The sequence below is a fragment of the Cyclopterus lumpus genome, chromosome 5 (assembly GCF_009769545.1).
Source record: "Cyclopterus lumpus isolate fCycLum1 chromosome 5, fCycLum1.pri, whole genome shotgun sequence".
Taxonomy (NCBI): Eukaryota; Metazoa; Chordata; class Actinopteri; order Perciformes; family Cyclopteridae; genus Cyclopterus; species Cyclopterus lumpus.
This window is the reverse complement of record NC_046970.1, coordinates 17,488,383-17,503,699: the sequence shown is the minus strand read 5'-3', so window position 1 is coordinate 17,503,699 and position 15,317 is coordinate 17,488,383. Positions and strand designations below refer to the sequence as shown.

Below are 15,317 nucleotides of genomic sequence, written 5' to 3'. Positions count from 1 at the left end.
TTACCTTGAGCGGATATTAAAACATTGCGAACACTGAGCAACAGGAATGGAATACTAGTAATGTTCTACCCAACAACTGGTTGGGCGGATATTAAAACACTTCCAAACATGTTTAGCGATGCTTTTATAAATATTATTCAGACTATCATAATACAAAAATAATATTGCAACACTTTATTTACATATTACACGAGTAACAACCAGTTGTTTCAAATCGCCTAGGGTCTATACCAAACTGTTCCCTGGACACAGACGAGATGTGACATTATAAGTAAATGTTTAAATGACTTCAGAAATAATCAATCATCTGTGGCGCAACCTGTGGCGCAACCTGTTGCCCCACCGTTATTGAGGACATGATCATTTTGCTCGACAGAGATCGAATCCAGGTCGTTGCGATCTTTCTATAAATATGTTCTTCTTACATGTATTTTTTCATACGTGATGTAGTGCTCACTTAAACAATCGGAATCGCCGCAATGTCTGTGAAGTGTGGCTTTAAGAACTCCAGCAATATGTTTCTGAATGTGTGACGAATCTGGTGACCGAGACAGACCACCGCTGCAGCTGTTAAGTGAACACAAGGCACGCACGCGCAGTGAAACAAGTAGGTTTGAAAACCAGTTGGGGTGTAACACCGGTTGATAACGGAACATGTGACACATTTGTTAAATAACGTTAGCGTTTTGTCTTATTTGCTTGGCTGTAGTTCAGGCAGTCTAAAGTGCGTTTTCTGGGACCACCTACTCTTGTTATAGACATGTTAGTTAATATTAAGTCTCTTCGTTGCATCATATGGACAACAAACAGCAGTTGTAATTCTAGCTGTAGTGCTTAACTTTAACCACAAGGTGTCGGCAAATCACCATACATTTATATAAACGATGCTCATGGGTTTCTCTGTGATGACTGCAGACGTGATATAGTTATATTGTAGCGTAAACATTACCATGTATAGTTTTCCTCGCATTTTGTCACAGTTGTGGGAAGTTGGAAAAGCCTGCTGACATGTTGGTGTTAACACCATTATGTTAGTAGTGCTACTTGAAATAGTTGTTCAGACTCGTGGTGGTGGATGCAATGTTTTGATTAGCAGCCAGGAAATGTGGTCAACTGCCCTGATTCACTATCTGTCTAGGTTTTCTTTATTTGATTACGTGGACATTTGTTTGGGAATTTGCACCAGTAAAGTGCAATATTAACTGTGGGCCATGTGTGTCAGAATTGTAAGATGTTAGTTTATATTATTCCAGAAGTGGATTTCTTTGTTTCAAAAATACGTGTTAGAAGATCATATTCAATAGTAAACACTCAAGTGTATATGTAAGCTGATATCCATAGCACCGGTTTGTCTCTGGGCATAATGAGGCTGCCATATGTAGTCTGCATGTGTACTTGATGGGTACTTGGAGACATCAGTTCACAGTAAGTGGGGGTGAATATGGGGGGGGGGGGGGGGGTTAGTAAATACAAGACTCACTTTTGTTGAAAAAAAACCAATCTCAGATCAGAGTATCCGATAATTCAAACAACATGCCGTGGAGCTGGTACCCTCGGAGGTTACACGGGCAGCGGTGACCCGGGACTCTTTAGGGTCATGAACACACACATGCGCGCAATGAAACCTTTGTTTGGAGAGCAACAGTCGTCGGTCTTGGCGGCTTGACCCTGTGACCGAACCATCACCACGAGCTGCCTCAGACTCAACCCCAAACATCCTCTGGTGCTCCGCGGGTGATACTATATCACTCCGTTTGCGCGGATATTGCTCTCCATGTGGGCTTATTTCTCAGCTTCACGAGCCATGTTTACATATGCGCACATTGAGGGTTACTATGCGTTTGCCCGTTTTTAAAACGAATATGAAGTCAAATGAACAACACACTAAAAATCACTGGAGGAAAGTTTGATGCGACGTTCAAAACACAATCTGGACCCAAAAGCAACCTTTTGAAGCCCTCGGTTTGTGAGTGCTCTTTGCAGACTGCAGGGTGTCTCGTGTGCGTTTCAGAAGCTGCTGAAGCTCTGAATAATAAATGACATCCTTTCCATCCTCCCCCTCTAAACCCCTGCCATCATTACCAAGTGAATGGAGGAAGGAAAGCGCTCAGCCTCCGCGACTTCGTGCCCGTCAGTCTAACATCTGCAGTGAAGGAGCGTCGGTGAGCTTTAGTTTTCAGTCAGTGTCACACACATACACGCACACACACGCTCACACACACACACACACCGGCCGAGAGCGAGAAAACACAGCGCATGTGATGGCTGGGTCATTTCTGGAAAGTGCTGATCATTTCCACGCGGAAGATCCTTTGTGCGCTTTTTAGGTTTCTCCTAGTTGAGCGCTTGGATTTTTAATTATTTGGTTATTTATTAGGTAACGTTTTTTTACGGTTAAACCTCTGAGAGATACTCATGAATGACCTCACGAGTCATTCATTCACTTTTTTAAAACTGATCCAAGAAGAAGAAGCATGGAAAGTGTTATTTTTTCTTTTTTCCTAATATTGATTATAGAGGTTAATGCAGTGCGTTATGGCATCACCAACAATCTACAACCTCACATGTGAGTAACCTTTTGTCCTACGTTTTGTTGTTTATTGGCTGTTTAACTTTTATTTTATTAGCACACAGATTCTGTAGGGATGAGGTGTACCTGTGACACAAGATTCAACCAGAGGCTGGAAGTTGTTGTTGTTGTTGCTAGAGTTATCCAACAGCAGCTGAGTGAGCTACTTTTTACATGCTGAATGATTCATTGAACTGTCGTGCTCTTTATTGGCTTCCATGCACAGTATCACTTTAATTAACATGATAATATAGCTCCATGTGGATGGTCTGTACTACATTCCTAACTCTGTCAAAGTTAGTTTCAAGTCACTCAAAGTGAAGAGACATTATTTTAAACCTCTAAATATTAAGGAGCGTGAATTATGCCAGAGAAGATTCTCTGTGGTTTCTTGCCACTTAAAATAAGATCTCTTTTATGTGAAGTGATCGTGGTTACTATTGTTGTCTAAAGATTCCTGCTGATCTCCAAAGCCTTCCTGTCTGTCCTTGGAGTGTTACCAACGGAGTAAATGTGTCAAAGATCCTGTTGCACTTTTTGTTGATGAGGCTCCTGTGTGCGCCGCAGCAAGTGACGTGAAAGACATCCGTGTCAGGTTTGCCCATTAACCCAGACTCACTTTGTGTGAGGAGGACAAAACACCACAGTTAAAAAAGGGTTGTCGTGTTTTACCTGGGGGGCAACAAATGATAGCTGTCTCCTGTTTCTGCTGCCATTCATTCAGCCTCGTACAAGTAAAAACATGCATGTTCTACCGTATGTCCAGTGAAAACACTTTACATGTCTTGTGGGAATCAAATATTGTACAGTGAAGTTTTCAGACTGTTTACAGACATTGTACATCATATGTTTTTGTTTCCCAGCAAACCAGTGGCTCACATCTAAAACATTTGATCTTGTCTGGTTATGATCTAGTTTCTCTTTACATTTGGAGTATGAGATATAAAATCAAACGGCAAATCCTTGCCACTTTCATGCCAATGAAATATAACAGATTTCCAGGTAACAATTTCAGATGAGTTTAAGTTAAACTAGGTAGCATCAGCTCAGCGTCCTAAAAATTATAATGTATTAGGAATTCCCCTTAAGTCTTTAAAAATAATGCCCTCACAGGCATTACTAAATGCCTTGTAAGCTTTCTCAATCTATCTTTACTGCAACATTTCTCACAGCATTCATAAATGTCCACGCTACCATCTGTACATCTGTGGAAACATTTTGACAACTTAAGTATTTTCATCACTGCTTTTGTTGCAGGCCCAATGTGTGTGTGGAGAGGGAGGTGACGCTGGTCGCCCAGAGGCAGCCATGTGTGCAGGCCTTCACACGCATGGTTAAAGTGTGGAATCAAGGCTGTGCGGGACAGTCGTGGTGCATGGGATACGAGAGGAGGTGAGTAATACTCTTCAGTAAGAGTCTGTCGTCTCTTCCCTCTTCGTACTTAAAACCTCCGACTCTGTTCTCACAAAAACACTCCCATCTTCACCTACAGTGGATGTAGTGCTTTGCTGATTAATATCTGGTTAGAGCTAAGCATTAATTATGTCTTCATGAGTCATGCAACCAAAAGAATTTATCAGAGGGCGTGATCCTTCATTTGACTCCACCTCCAAACGGTATCAAACAGGATGAGCTCCTTGACCTCCTCTTTCCTCTCAGTCGCTCTCGTTCATGTTCTGTAGACACAGTGTTAAACTTCCCATACAGTTAAGTGCAAGGTGCAGCCCCATTTCATCGGGGTTACCAGCTATTTAACTCCCAGGCGTCTTTGCAGCCAGCATTCCTGGGAAGGAGTGTCCTAATGCTAACATTTTAGCCTGTCTCTGTTTCAGGAGCTTCTCACTTTGCCGCTCACGCTCGCTTTCACAGCGTTATTTACCGTGTTACGAAGTCAAAGGCTGCTTTGAAGGCAGCTAAAGCCACAATTACTCGCTTTAAAGAAAACGTGTTCCCACAATGCGTAATGACTGTGGAGCAATGAGAGGGGTCCCAAAGTACAGGGATAGGCTCCGTGCTCTGAAGTTGACTCTGCTAGTCTCACACTTTAAAAGGGCGCCTTAAAACCTGGGGAAATGTTTGCTGAACATCATACCGCATGTCACTTAAAAGGCTGTGAGTCGTTTGATCAGATTACATGTTTGTTTTTCCTAATCTCGGGGTATATGTTGACTCACACGCTGCTGTTTTACAGTGGAATACTAAAATAACTATTTCTTCTATTTGTTTTATAACTGACACTTCAACAGGTTTGATTGAACGTTGTGAACTTGATGTTTGTCATGTCAACAGGACAGCGTACTACACTGCATACAGACAAGTGTACAGACAGGATTATCAGACGGTGTACAAGTGTTGCTCTGGATGGTCTCAACTTAATGGAGAAGCAGGCTGTCTGTATCGTAAGTATCAACTATCCAGATTTTACTACTTCTTACCTCTTCAATTAAAAAAAAGTCCCATTTCTCAGTTTTTGCGGTTAGGTATGTTTTCTAAAAGGCCATATGTCTTTCCCCGACTCAGCAGGAGGAAGGGTTCTTCAAACATCACCTCACTCTTGCCACAGACCTCTGAATGAAAGATTTTCAGATAAAGGTCAAAAGGGTCAAGAGATGCTTTGCCCATCCAGACTCCTCAGCAGATGTTATCAGTCAGTGCCATGTCCTAACCATTGGTGTTGTTACAACAGTCCCACAAGGTTTAGATGTGGACGGTGGGAAAAGAATCTCAAGTGTTGAAAGATTTTAAGTGTTGACATTCACTCTCAAAAGAGGTTTGCATTGTAGTTTCTTGTTCTACTATTACGATTTAAGGTGAAGTCGTATCACTGTCGCGCTCCTTTAGTTTACGACAGGTAGTTCGTCTGGCAGACAGTTTTTACGAGGCTGAATATTAACTTTAACACATTGAAAATCCAAACGGACCACATTGCCCTTGTAGTCGTGGTCCCATATTTAAATATTGGCTCTCCTCCATATAGTCATGCCACTCTTCTCATTCAGAGGTTTGCATTATGGATATGAAAACAGACACGCCCATCTAGTGTTCACCCCAACCAATCACAGTCAAGGCCCCCAAAACAATACCCATCAACTCATAGTGGAGGGACCACCTCCTGATATGTACAAAAAGAACAAAAAACCCAAATATGAATCTCCCCTCTGTAAATTCCAATCCACAGGTCCGTGTATGGAAGAGTTCTGTTGGTCACACTGGAGCTGCCAGCAGCTCATCTCCTTGTGGAGCTTAGCTTCACACCGCTAAGACCAAGAAGCCTCCTTTGATGGGATTTCACAGCCAGTGATCCAGAGCACATAGCCTGCATACCATAGGCAGACCCTTGGCAAAGCCTTCCTGTAAACAGTTTGTCCCCTGTCCGGTTGACTGACAAGAAAGTTCCCACTTCCTTACTCTCATTGCTCTACCTGGAACTGACCCGCAGGCTCAGTGGCCAGCGCTGACACCAGTGGGACAGGCCCGTTACTGTCCGGGGCAAGCCATCAGAGGGGAAGTGGCTGGGATGTGGAGCGAGAGAAGATCTCCTGGATGTGCCTGTCATCGGTGTCTTATTATGGCATTTATGTTCTCTTCAAAGGGCTCTTTGTTTCCACAGAAAAGGTTATGGTATTAAATTATACAGTACAAAGAAGCATTACACTGTCTTCCCTGCAATGAGTTTGGTTTGTTTTAAAACTGACTGAAAACATTTCTTTAAAAAAAAAAATGCATTCCTCAGGACTGTCCAGTGTTTCCCCTCACTTAAGTAGACAGGAGATTTTGTTTCTGTTTTTCGCGTGACAATGGCTGCCCTCTTCGACGTGAGGCGGGGCTTTTATCTCTGTAACCAAAGACGTGGCAGCACTTTGAGATGGGACAAACTAATCACCCTTTTCTCTGAGCCATTGAACCAGGATAAAAGGAAGCTCACACCATGATCCTCCCACTCCTGCACACTCTGCTGTGCACTATCTGCACTGTACCTCAGTCAGCACAATGCAATCTGTGGGGCTGTTTTCAACAGCGCCTCCAACATCCAAAAGGAAGAATCTTCTCTGCACAATGTACAGCTTTAGCAAATCCCCTGAAAACCCCTGAAAGAAGGGAAGATTGGGAAGATGGGAATGCTTTGTGTTTGAGATAGTGATTTAGTGTCTGGCAGTTTTCTCTCTGTCTTGTGTTGTGTCTCCTCTTCTCTGTGTGTGTGTTCCCTCATAAATGTCAGTGTAAGGTAATTAGGCCAATGACTTCTGACTATTGTGGGGTAGTTGAGCAGAATTGAGGCTCTAATCATGTTGTCCACACAGTGGCTTGGAAGTGACTGTGTGTAGAGTAGTGTGTCCTTCCTATGGTTCATCTGTGATTCTCTTCTGCCTCTATGTCCACCCATTGTACAGATGTTGACATCCTGTCACAGTCTCGCAGTGAGTAGCCTCAGTTGTTGTGCTCTCCAGCAGTCTTTGGAAATGTATGAGTTTCCATTGACACAATAGCATTGATTTAGAGTTTTTCTATCCAAGTTCTGATGTTTTCCAGCATTATTGCACAAAGGAAATGATGAAATGCAGCATAGTCTTACCTTTAGAGAAGCAGTAACCAGAGACTGGTTGACATTTTTGCTGAAAGGATGTTATAACTGATTAGTCAGCTCTCAACATAGTTGCATAGAAATGCAATCTAGATATAAATTATATTAAAGATCTTAGAGCCACATCTATTCAATGTTTTCACAATACATATAATCACTTCTAGTCCTCAAAAAGTCAACCAGGTGACTCTGGAGGCAGAAAGCCTTTTCTCTTTTTTTTTGCAACCGAGGTGACTTCGATGTGTTTTGTAGCCAAATGGCTTGATAACTATCTTGTTCTCCTGAAGGTGAAGAACTCTTGACTTTGTGATGGCGACTTCCTCCAATTAAACATGTGGAGGACCACTCAATCAGTGAGATAAACCTTTTCCCTCAGCGAGTAGCCACGGGCCGAGTGAGAATGGGCGGGGGGGGGGGGGGTTAGGCGGGAGTGGAAACAAGCAGTTATGTTGATTGACGCCAACAATGAGCTTTGTGACAGGGGCTGAGGAGCAGGAACAATGTCTCCTCCAGTTTGTCGTCCTCGTTAACTGCTGAATAGGAACTGGCCCCCTTTTGTGGTTGGAGCAGGCTGGCGAAGGTGAAATAGGCCCAGGAGCCAGAGAAGAGGAAACGGTCCTCTGTCTGTCCATGGGTGGTCTCTGTGTGTGTGTGCGCACGTATGAAGACAGTATCGTGCATAGCTGATCACAAATAGACCCAGACTCATACAGAGTAACGGAGAGAAATCAACTTAAGACATAACATTATGCATAATTGTTCCCAAATTATGGAGCTGTGAGCGAGTTTACACTCGACATCCCGAACTCTGTTTGATGCTCGCTGGAAGTTACTTGTCCCTGCAACAGATTGTAGAATTCCACTTATTCTAGTATCAGCATGGAGAGCAAACATGACCGCCAATAACAAAAAGTAGGCACAAGGACTGAAAGCAATCGCATGACTTGCTGTCCAGTTGCAGATGTGGGTGTTTTGTTGGACGGTGTAATTAGTCGGGTGAGCCAGTAGCTTATACAAGGTATGAATAAGCTGCTTGCTTTTAACATTTGTATTGTATAATTCCTATTTGTCTGAGTGACATGCGTGCCATTATCATGTCTAATCGACATCTGTGTTGCCTTAGACCGACGAAAAGAGCAGAAATAAAGGATGCAAATGCTGACCACAACAGATGTTTTTTGTTAAGCGTGCATACTCTTTGTGATGTGACTAAATGTGAATATTCTCATTCATATAGTTGAAAAATAAGGATGAAAATATTTTTTTTAATATATGCATTTTTTTGGGGTTGTTTTTCTAAGCATTATTGGACCTGCTTAGTCAAACCGACCTATAGTGTGTGGTTCAAATGGTATTCTTAAAAAAAAACTAAAAAAACCGTCAGAGATCTAATATAGCTGGCCCTGGCTTTCACACAAACTCTTTGAAATGACACATTCATTTGAATAGCAAAACATGATTTGTTGCCTCAAAATACAGTGCTTGGCTCCACGCGTATCAATTGTGGCACCAAACGGAGCCCTGAAAGCAGGCCTTTGTGTCTGTGAATTGCCCTAAATGTGATCTCCCTCTGGGTCGCACTCCAGGGGTTAAACAGATCGACGGAGCCTAAACAAACACTGGGCTGCCTCTGTGCTGATGCGGTCGTCCCCCTTCACAAGCTGTAAGGGTGACACCTGCTCGTTGTTTTTCAGATTCTCGGCATGAGTCGCTGACCACTGCTCCTTCTGTCTCTTTTTTTTTGGTGGGAGCTGCTAATCCTCTCGGAGAAGGTGTTTTTTGTAATGGCGTGGAGGCATTCACAGTGACAGATGAGCGTGAGTTTTATGCCACGCTGCATGCAGGAGTTCAGGATGGGGGCGGCCTAAAAATGCCCGTGTTGGCTGCAAACAATCTTGTGTGTCTCACATCTCAGAAGGGGGAATGTCCATTCCCCTTGTTGTCGCTTATAGCCATGCTACCCTGACGTAACTCTGAGAGACATCTGACCTTATACTTTGTAACTAATTCAGATTTTTTACCACAATTTAGAAATGTCTCAATAATTTGATCCCTCACAGCTGGTGGTAACATAATTGTACTGAAGAATTTAGATCTTTTTGCAATTAAACCTGACCACGGAGTGCTGTTTTTTTTTTCTGCTCGCCTGTCATCTGTAGCTTTCACCACACCATTTCCCCCTCACATTAGATAATCACAGAAGTGGGGGTAGTTATGTGTGTTGAACTTATACAGTGAATCATCGCTTCGGTAGCCACACAGTCTTGAGGTACTGGAAGTCATCATGGGTAGATTAGCAGCGGTGAGATGCTCTTCCTGTTGGAGTAGGATTTCAGTGGCTTCACAAATAAGCCAAGGCTTTGGTCTAATAGGTATTTAGAACCAGAACATGGTTGTATTTGACAATGTTCATCCGTTTGGGGAACCGCTAATGTTTACTGTTTTAGTTTTAGTTTTAGAGACAACAAGTGAGAGATTGCCTTGATGTCTGCTTTAGATTGCGTGTGTCGACTCCCTGGAGGGTCCAACGGTTGAACAGGTGTCTGAGGATAAATCCAGATGTCAGGCGGATGTTTAGTCTGAGCGCCGGTCTCCAAGGAGTCCTGTGCATCTACCAGAGAAAATGACTCTGGCTCATCTGTGATTATTAGAGAGCACTTCTTCATGTCTCTCTCCTTTTGGGTAGAAATATTATGTTATTCCCCGCTGCTGACATGATACGGTTGAAGCCAGACTGTAGATATTCTTTCATATATTTTTATTTTCACAGCCTAAAGTGTCTCTTTGTTTTTCAGCTGATCAATTGAACCTTTAATTGTACTTCGGTTTAAATTATCTGGAGTGGATAGTATATAATTAGGGCTGCAGCTAATGTTTTCTTTTTGTTTGTAGTCCATAAAATGTCTGAAATTGCTTAAAAATGTCAGTCACAATTTACCAGACCTCAAGATGGATTTGATTTATTTTGTCTCAACAACCTGAAATAGAGAAAAGCAGCAAATATGACTAAATATGTAAAGCGGCAACATAATTACATAATTACCAAAAACAATTAAACAAGCCAAAAGCTGAATTAAAAACATTATATTTGCTGCACTATCCATGCAGACGCAATGAAGGGTTCAAGTGATACTGAGAGCAAGAAAAAGGGCAAAGGATTATTTTTAAATCACACGAGCCGTGTTGACATTCACATATTTCTATGCTCATTTGAAGTATTACATCAGGAAATCTGTACGCACACATGCAGGCGGAAAAAAGCATTGCGAACATTTAACTCTCATTACTGATCAGCTGTTTCCACTGTCGGCTCCTTCTCAGCTATTAGCTTAATGCTTGTCTTTGTCTCCAGACGATACATGAAACATGGCCAATAGTCCAACAATTAAAACGTTCCCAATTGAAACAAAATCCTTAAGATCTCTCTCCATTTGTCTCTTGCAGATGAGTTGGATAGCTAAGCCGCCTTTATTTATTGTTTACTAGCAGATTAAAGCTGTATAACAACTTCGAACCAAACTACACTGTAGCTTAGTTTAACTGCTGGTTTCCAAAGCATTTGATGGAGACGCTCCTAATTCGGATTTCTTATTTACAACATTTCAAAATGTGCTTGACAATTGAAACCTGGCTCATTTCTGTGTGAGCTGTCCTGGGCACACTGATTATCACTGTGACCATATGTGGTTGATTAACATCAGAACTGGCAGTGCCTGGTGCGATGGGTGATTATGCCGCCTCGTGTTGCATTAGATGTGCAGAAGCATGCATATCTCGCCCAAGACGCGCAGTTAAACTAGCATTCAGAGGCTTTCTTCGCAATCATCTTTGGGAATGGTTGGCATTTACATTTCTCTTGTTATTAGCTGGACTGTGTTATTCAAGCCAAGTGTCCTCATGTTGCTGTTCAGGAAAAGCAATGATAGACATCAATCCTCTGGATCTGTCATCACTAAACACTGTACTCTGCTCAGGAGAGTGTAAACCACAGGCCTGGCTTAAACAGCTGTGTCTTACTTAGGAATATTAGCCTTGACGCACATCAGATACGCACACAGGCAGGGAGACTTCAGCACACACGTACTGTACACGCACACACACATTTTTAGGTGAAGGACTGTCATGATTAATGTGAGTGTTGTATTGGCACAGGGAATGTGATGTACACCTTGGAGTTGGATTCACATGTTTCTAGCTACCTAGTTTATACGTACTGGATTCTTTAAGTCTTAATTAGCGCGAGCAGTTTGACTTCAAAGATTTATGGACACAGGGCCGCAGGCTTCACGAGATGGATCAGCCACGCTCACCCTGTGGCTCTCTGATTTTATCCCATGATTCACCCGCTGTTTGCAACAATGATCAAAGTTCATTCAGTCAATCAAGGCCAATCTCAGTTAACTACCGTGCGGTAAAGAGGCCTCTTTCCCTTTTTTAAAAGTCATGTAAGCTGTTGCCGCCACTCATGTTAAACAATCTGATTCTGTAAATATGGAGTTTAGAAATGTCTTTTACTTGGCCAAAAGCCCGCGCCTCGGCTCAAAGAGAGCCAAGTGGTGGATTCCTTTAACATTGGTTAGTGTGAATGGAGGAGAATCAAGGTTCCTCTTTGGTCAGGAGAGAACAGGCCGATGATAAGGCTTTGATAGAAAGAGGTCATCATTTGAAACTGAAGATGTTGACATCTCATGAAAACAGCCAGGTGTCTCTGCTTCACTTACTATTTTTCATTTTTTTTATGTCCTTCTCTTTTTCTACCATCCTGTCTGTCCACATCCACATGTGCAGCAGTGTGTAGCTACGGTGTGTGCTTCAATGGGGGCCAGTGTCGGGTTGGATCCACTCAGCTTTGTGACTGTCCTGCAGGGTTCAACGGACCCAGCTGTCAGTATGGTGAGTAGAAACATCCTGACTACGTTTCATATTCAGAATCTCTTTTCTTCTCCTCCAGTTATCCCCCCCCCCACACCCTCTTCTTTCTATTTTTGTTTTTTTATCAGCTATTCTAGCAGAATACACATTATGACTTTTGTTTTTATGAAGAGAATCATAGAGAAGCAGACTCTGCACAATTATATGAAGCCATTATCTTTTATCTTCGTCCATTTTCCATTACTGTCAGTGGATGAGTATGTAGTTAGGCTACAGTAAAAGCCGGAATCATAAAAAACTAAAAACTCACAGATCCATTGAAGCTGATTTAGAGCTTTCAAATTGATTAAAAACACCTGTTCGGGCTCTTTGCTGGATCCTACAATCCGTTTCAGTCTGCTCTCCAAGCCTCCCCACTCAACTCTGTTTGAGTGATCGCCTTCCTCTACGAGTGAATGAGAATCTCCTCACATCAGCAGTTGGCTTCTTTACCAACAGCCCAAGTATTTTATCAGCACCCCCCATTGTTGAATTTGAGCTGTTGAAGTAAAACAGCGGAAGAAGTTTTTCTGATAACACCACACGACAGGAAATTCGTCTAGTGTCACCATTTGTTTCCAGAAGCATCCATCTGTCAATATAAGTAGTCCCTCCTAGACACTGTGTTACATAAAGGTCAAGTTCAAACACAGCACTGACAGCTCGTCAATAAGATCAGAACTGTCTGTGGTCGCTAAGCTGACCTGGCTTACGTCTGATTACTTCATGCTGGATCCATGAACACACCTAAATGGATTGTTGCTTAAAACCATTGGTTGCAATTTTTAAGCTGGTCCAGATGTGGAGGCCCAGTGGAGGTCTTTGAGAGTGAAGCTATCTGCTAAATCTGATGTTTGCTGATCAATGTCCATGAAGTTCAACCCTCACCCTAAACTCCTGACACATTTAGTAAACCATAACATTCTGAGATCTTTTGACACGCAATCTATTCCTCTATTATGGTAATAATGAGTCTTTCAAAATCCCCCAACCATCAGCAGTAAATGAAAGATGTACCACTGAAAGACAGACCTGTGAAAGTATGGGTCTGTTAACTGATCCATGATGGATACAAGAGGAAATGTCAAAGCTGTTGTTTATTAGGAAACTGTCAAAATATTGTCTAATGATTATTGGACTAAGACAATAATTCATTGGTGTAAATACTGCATTCCTAATATCTGATGAGATACGAAAGATGACTTATTGTGTCTGACCAATACTAACATTTACACATCAAATACATTTATTGGCAAAAAAATCTGTTGCGACATATATAATTAAATAAAATAAAATCAAAACTCCTCTCTCCTCTGCACTTTTGGCTATACAAAATAAACAGTGCTGTCAAAACTCATACCGTTTTGCTCATCCTGTTGCCACGTTTAAATGCTTTTAATTTATTTTCTCATTTATGATCAAATAAAACATAAATACTGGATGATCCAATCTTTGTCTGACACTTGAGTATATTCTACCGCATGGGCTGGATAAGAAGCTAAATAAGACAACATTTGGTGAAAACATCGCTAGTAAATCCAATTCTAACAACAGAGCTTGAAGTCCAGTGAACCAATTTTTTGCAGAACCAGCTTTGTTCTGCATTGTGAATGACAGCTGTCATCAATGGGCACCTATAGGGGCCCTTGCTGGTGGAGAGCTATGCAGCAGACCCCCACGCTTTGACCCTCCCTCTATTGGAGGCTATCAGTCCGTAAACTATCTGGCAGTTGTATTGCCTTATGATTGGCATAGAATGGGCTGCTGGATGAAGGCCGTGGGGCTGTCACTGACGTAACATTTGGGGTTATGGGTGTCGGACGCAGGCAGGATTACACTCACAGCTGTCCCTCTTTTGAGGTCCTGCATGTGCCAACTCCAGGTCACTTCAGTGTCATGAGTCCTGTGGGCAAAGAGAATGAACTGAGTACAAAGTGGCTCATCGGAGAAAGAGCCTGAACATCACTTCTAATGAATGACTCTTAACTGAGTGACGGCTCTGAGATATAGTTCAACCATAAGGAAGAACGCTCTGTGGTCGTCAGGTCATCTTTTTGTTGTGAATGTCACATTCTTGAGCCCCAGATAAATAACCTTGCAGCGTAGACGAGAGGACGCTGCTCGAACAAGCTGCCGTTGTAATTAAGTTACTGCTGCGGTCCACATGCTGCACGCAACTGTCAGTCAAAGCTTGTTCTCGTCATGTTTACATACAAGCTGGAGCCAAGGTGGAGGATGTCGCTGAGGATGAATGCGTGGAACCGCAAAGATTCACTCATCATTTTAATCACTTGAGACGTCAACGTTGACATTCCTCTGCACTCGCATGTGGTGATTGTTCCTTGAAGAGCTTTTGATGTGGTTTGTTTGTATTTGTTTACAGCAATTGGTATGTTTATGTTGTTCAAAGGGGCCAATTACTGCCTTGCACTCAATAGTTGTCTGGAGCTGTCATCTGTTTTGCTTTTTAGTCGCATTGTGTCTCAGTGATGTTTGAGACAATAATTACTGTCCCATTTGTTTGAATGGGTCACCTGCCTCAGCTTCATACTTCCCGGACCATGTAGGATAGATCATTTCAAGGTTGTATGATTTCACATGACTGACTTCTAAAGATGTTGTAAATTACTTTCCAGACGGCATCATTTTGAACTTAGACAGGGTACGTGCTGTAACATTTGATGGCATTAAGATACGATATAACTTTATTTACCTTGAGGGAAATTGTTGTGCAGCAGTTGTAGTGCAAAGTAAGACATTGCATTGTCTGACTGTGTTGAATTCTGTTAGAGGTGTACAACTATATAGAGAGCAAATAAAACAAAATAATAATAATAATAATAATAATAATATTTAACGGGCTGCACGGTGGTGTAGTGGCTAGCACTGTCGCCTCACAGCAAGAGGGCCGTGGGTTCAATTCCCGGTCGGAGCGGTCCTTCTGTGTGGAGTTTGCATGTTCTCCCCGTGGCAGCGTGGGTTCTCTCCGGGCTCTCCGGCTTCCTCCCACAGTCCAAAGACATGCTGCAGGTTAATTGATCTCTAAATGTCCCATAGGTGTGAATGTGAGAGTGAATGGTTGTATGTCCCTACATGTGCCCTCGATGGACTGGCGGCCTGTCCAGGGTGTCCCCTGCCTTCGCCCTATGTCAGCTGGGATAGGCTCCAGCGCCCCCGCGACCCTAATGAGGATAAGCGGTATTGAAAATGGATGGATGGATAATATTTAACAAGAGACTGTATTTTGTTACAGTC

The 15,317-nt window shown here is 42.5% G+C and overlaps 1 protein-coding gene across 1 annotated transcript in view; it reads left to right on the top strand.

Moving 5' to 3' along the window:
• Positions 1-2,235: 2,235 nt before the first annotated feature.
• The window catches only part of megf6b (multiple EGF-like-domains 6b), a 57,226-nt gene continuing 44,144 nt past the window's right edge, over positions 2,236-15,317 (top strand). Inside the window, exons 1-4 of the mRNA XM_034532234.1 lie at positions 2,236-2,566; positions 3,827-3,961; positions 4,859-4,968; positions 11,940-12,044. Of these exons, the coding sequence (XP_034388125.1) occupies positions 2,475-2,566; positions 3,827-3,961; positions 4,859-4,968; positions 11,940-12,044 (442 nt within the window). The 5' untranslated portion in view covers positions 2,236-2,474. The remainder of the gene's footprint in view (positions 2,567-3,826; positions 3,962-4,858; positions 4,969-11,939; positions 12,045-15,317) is intronic.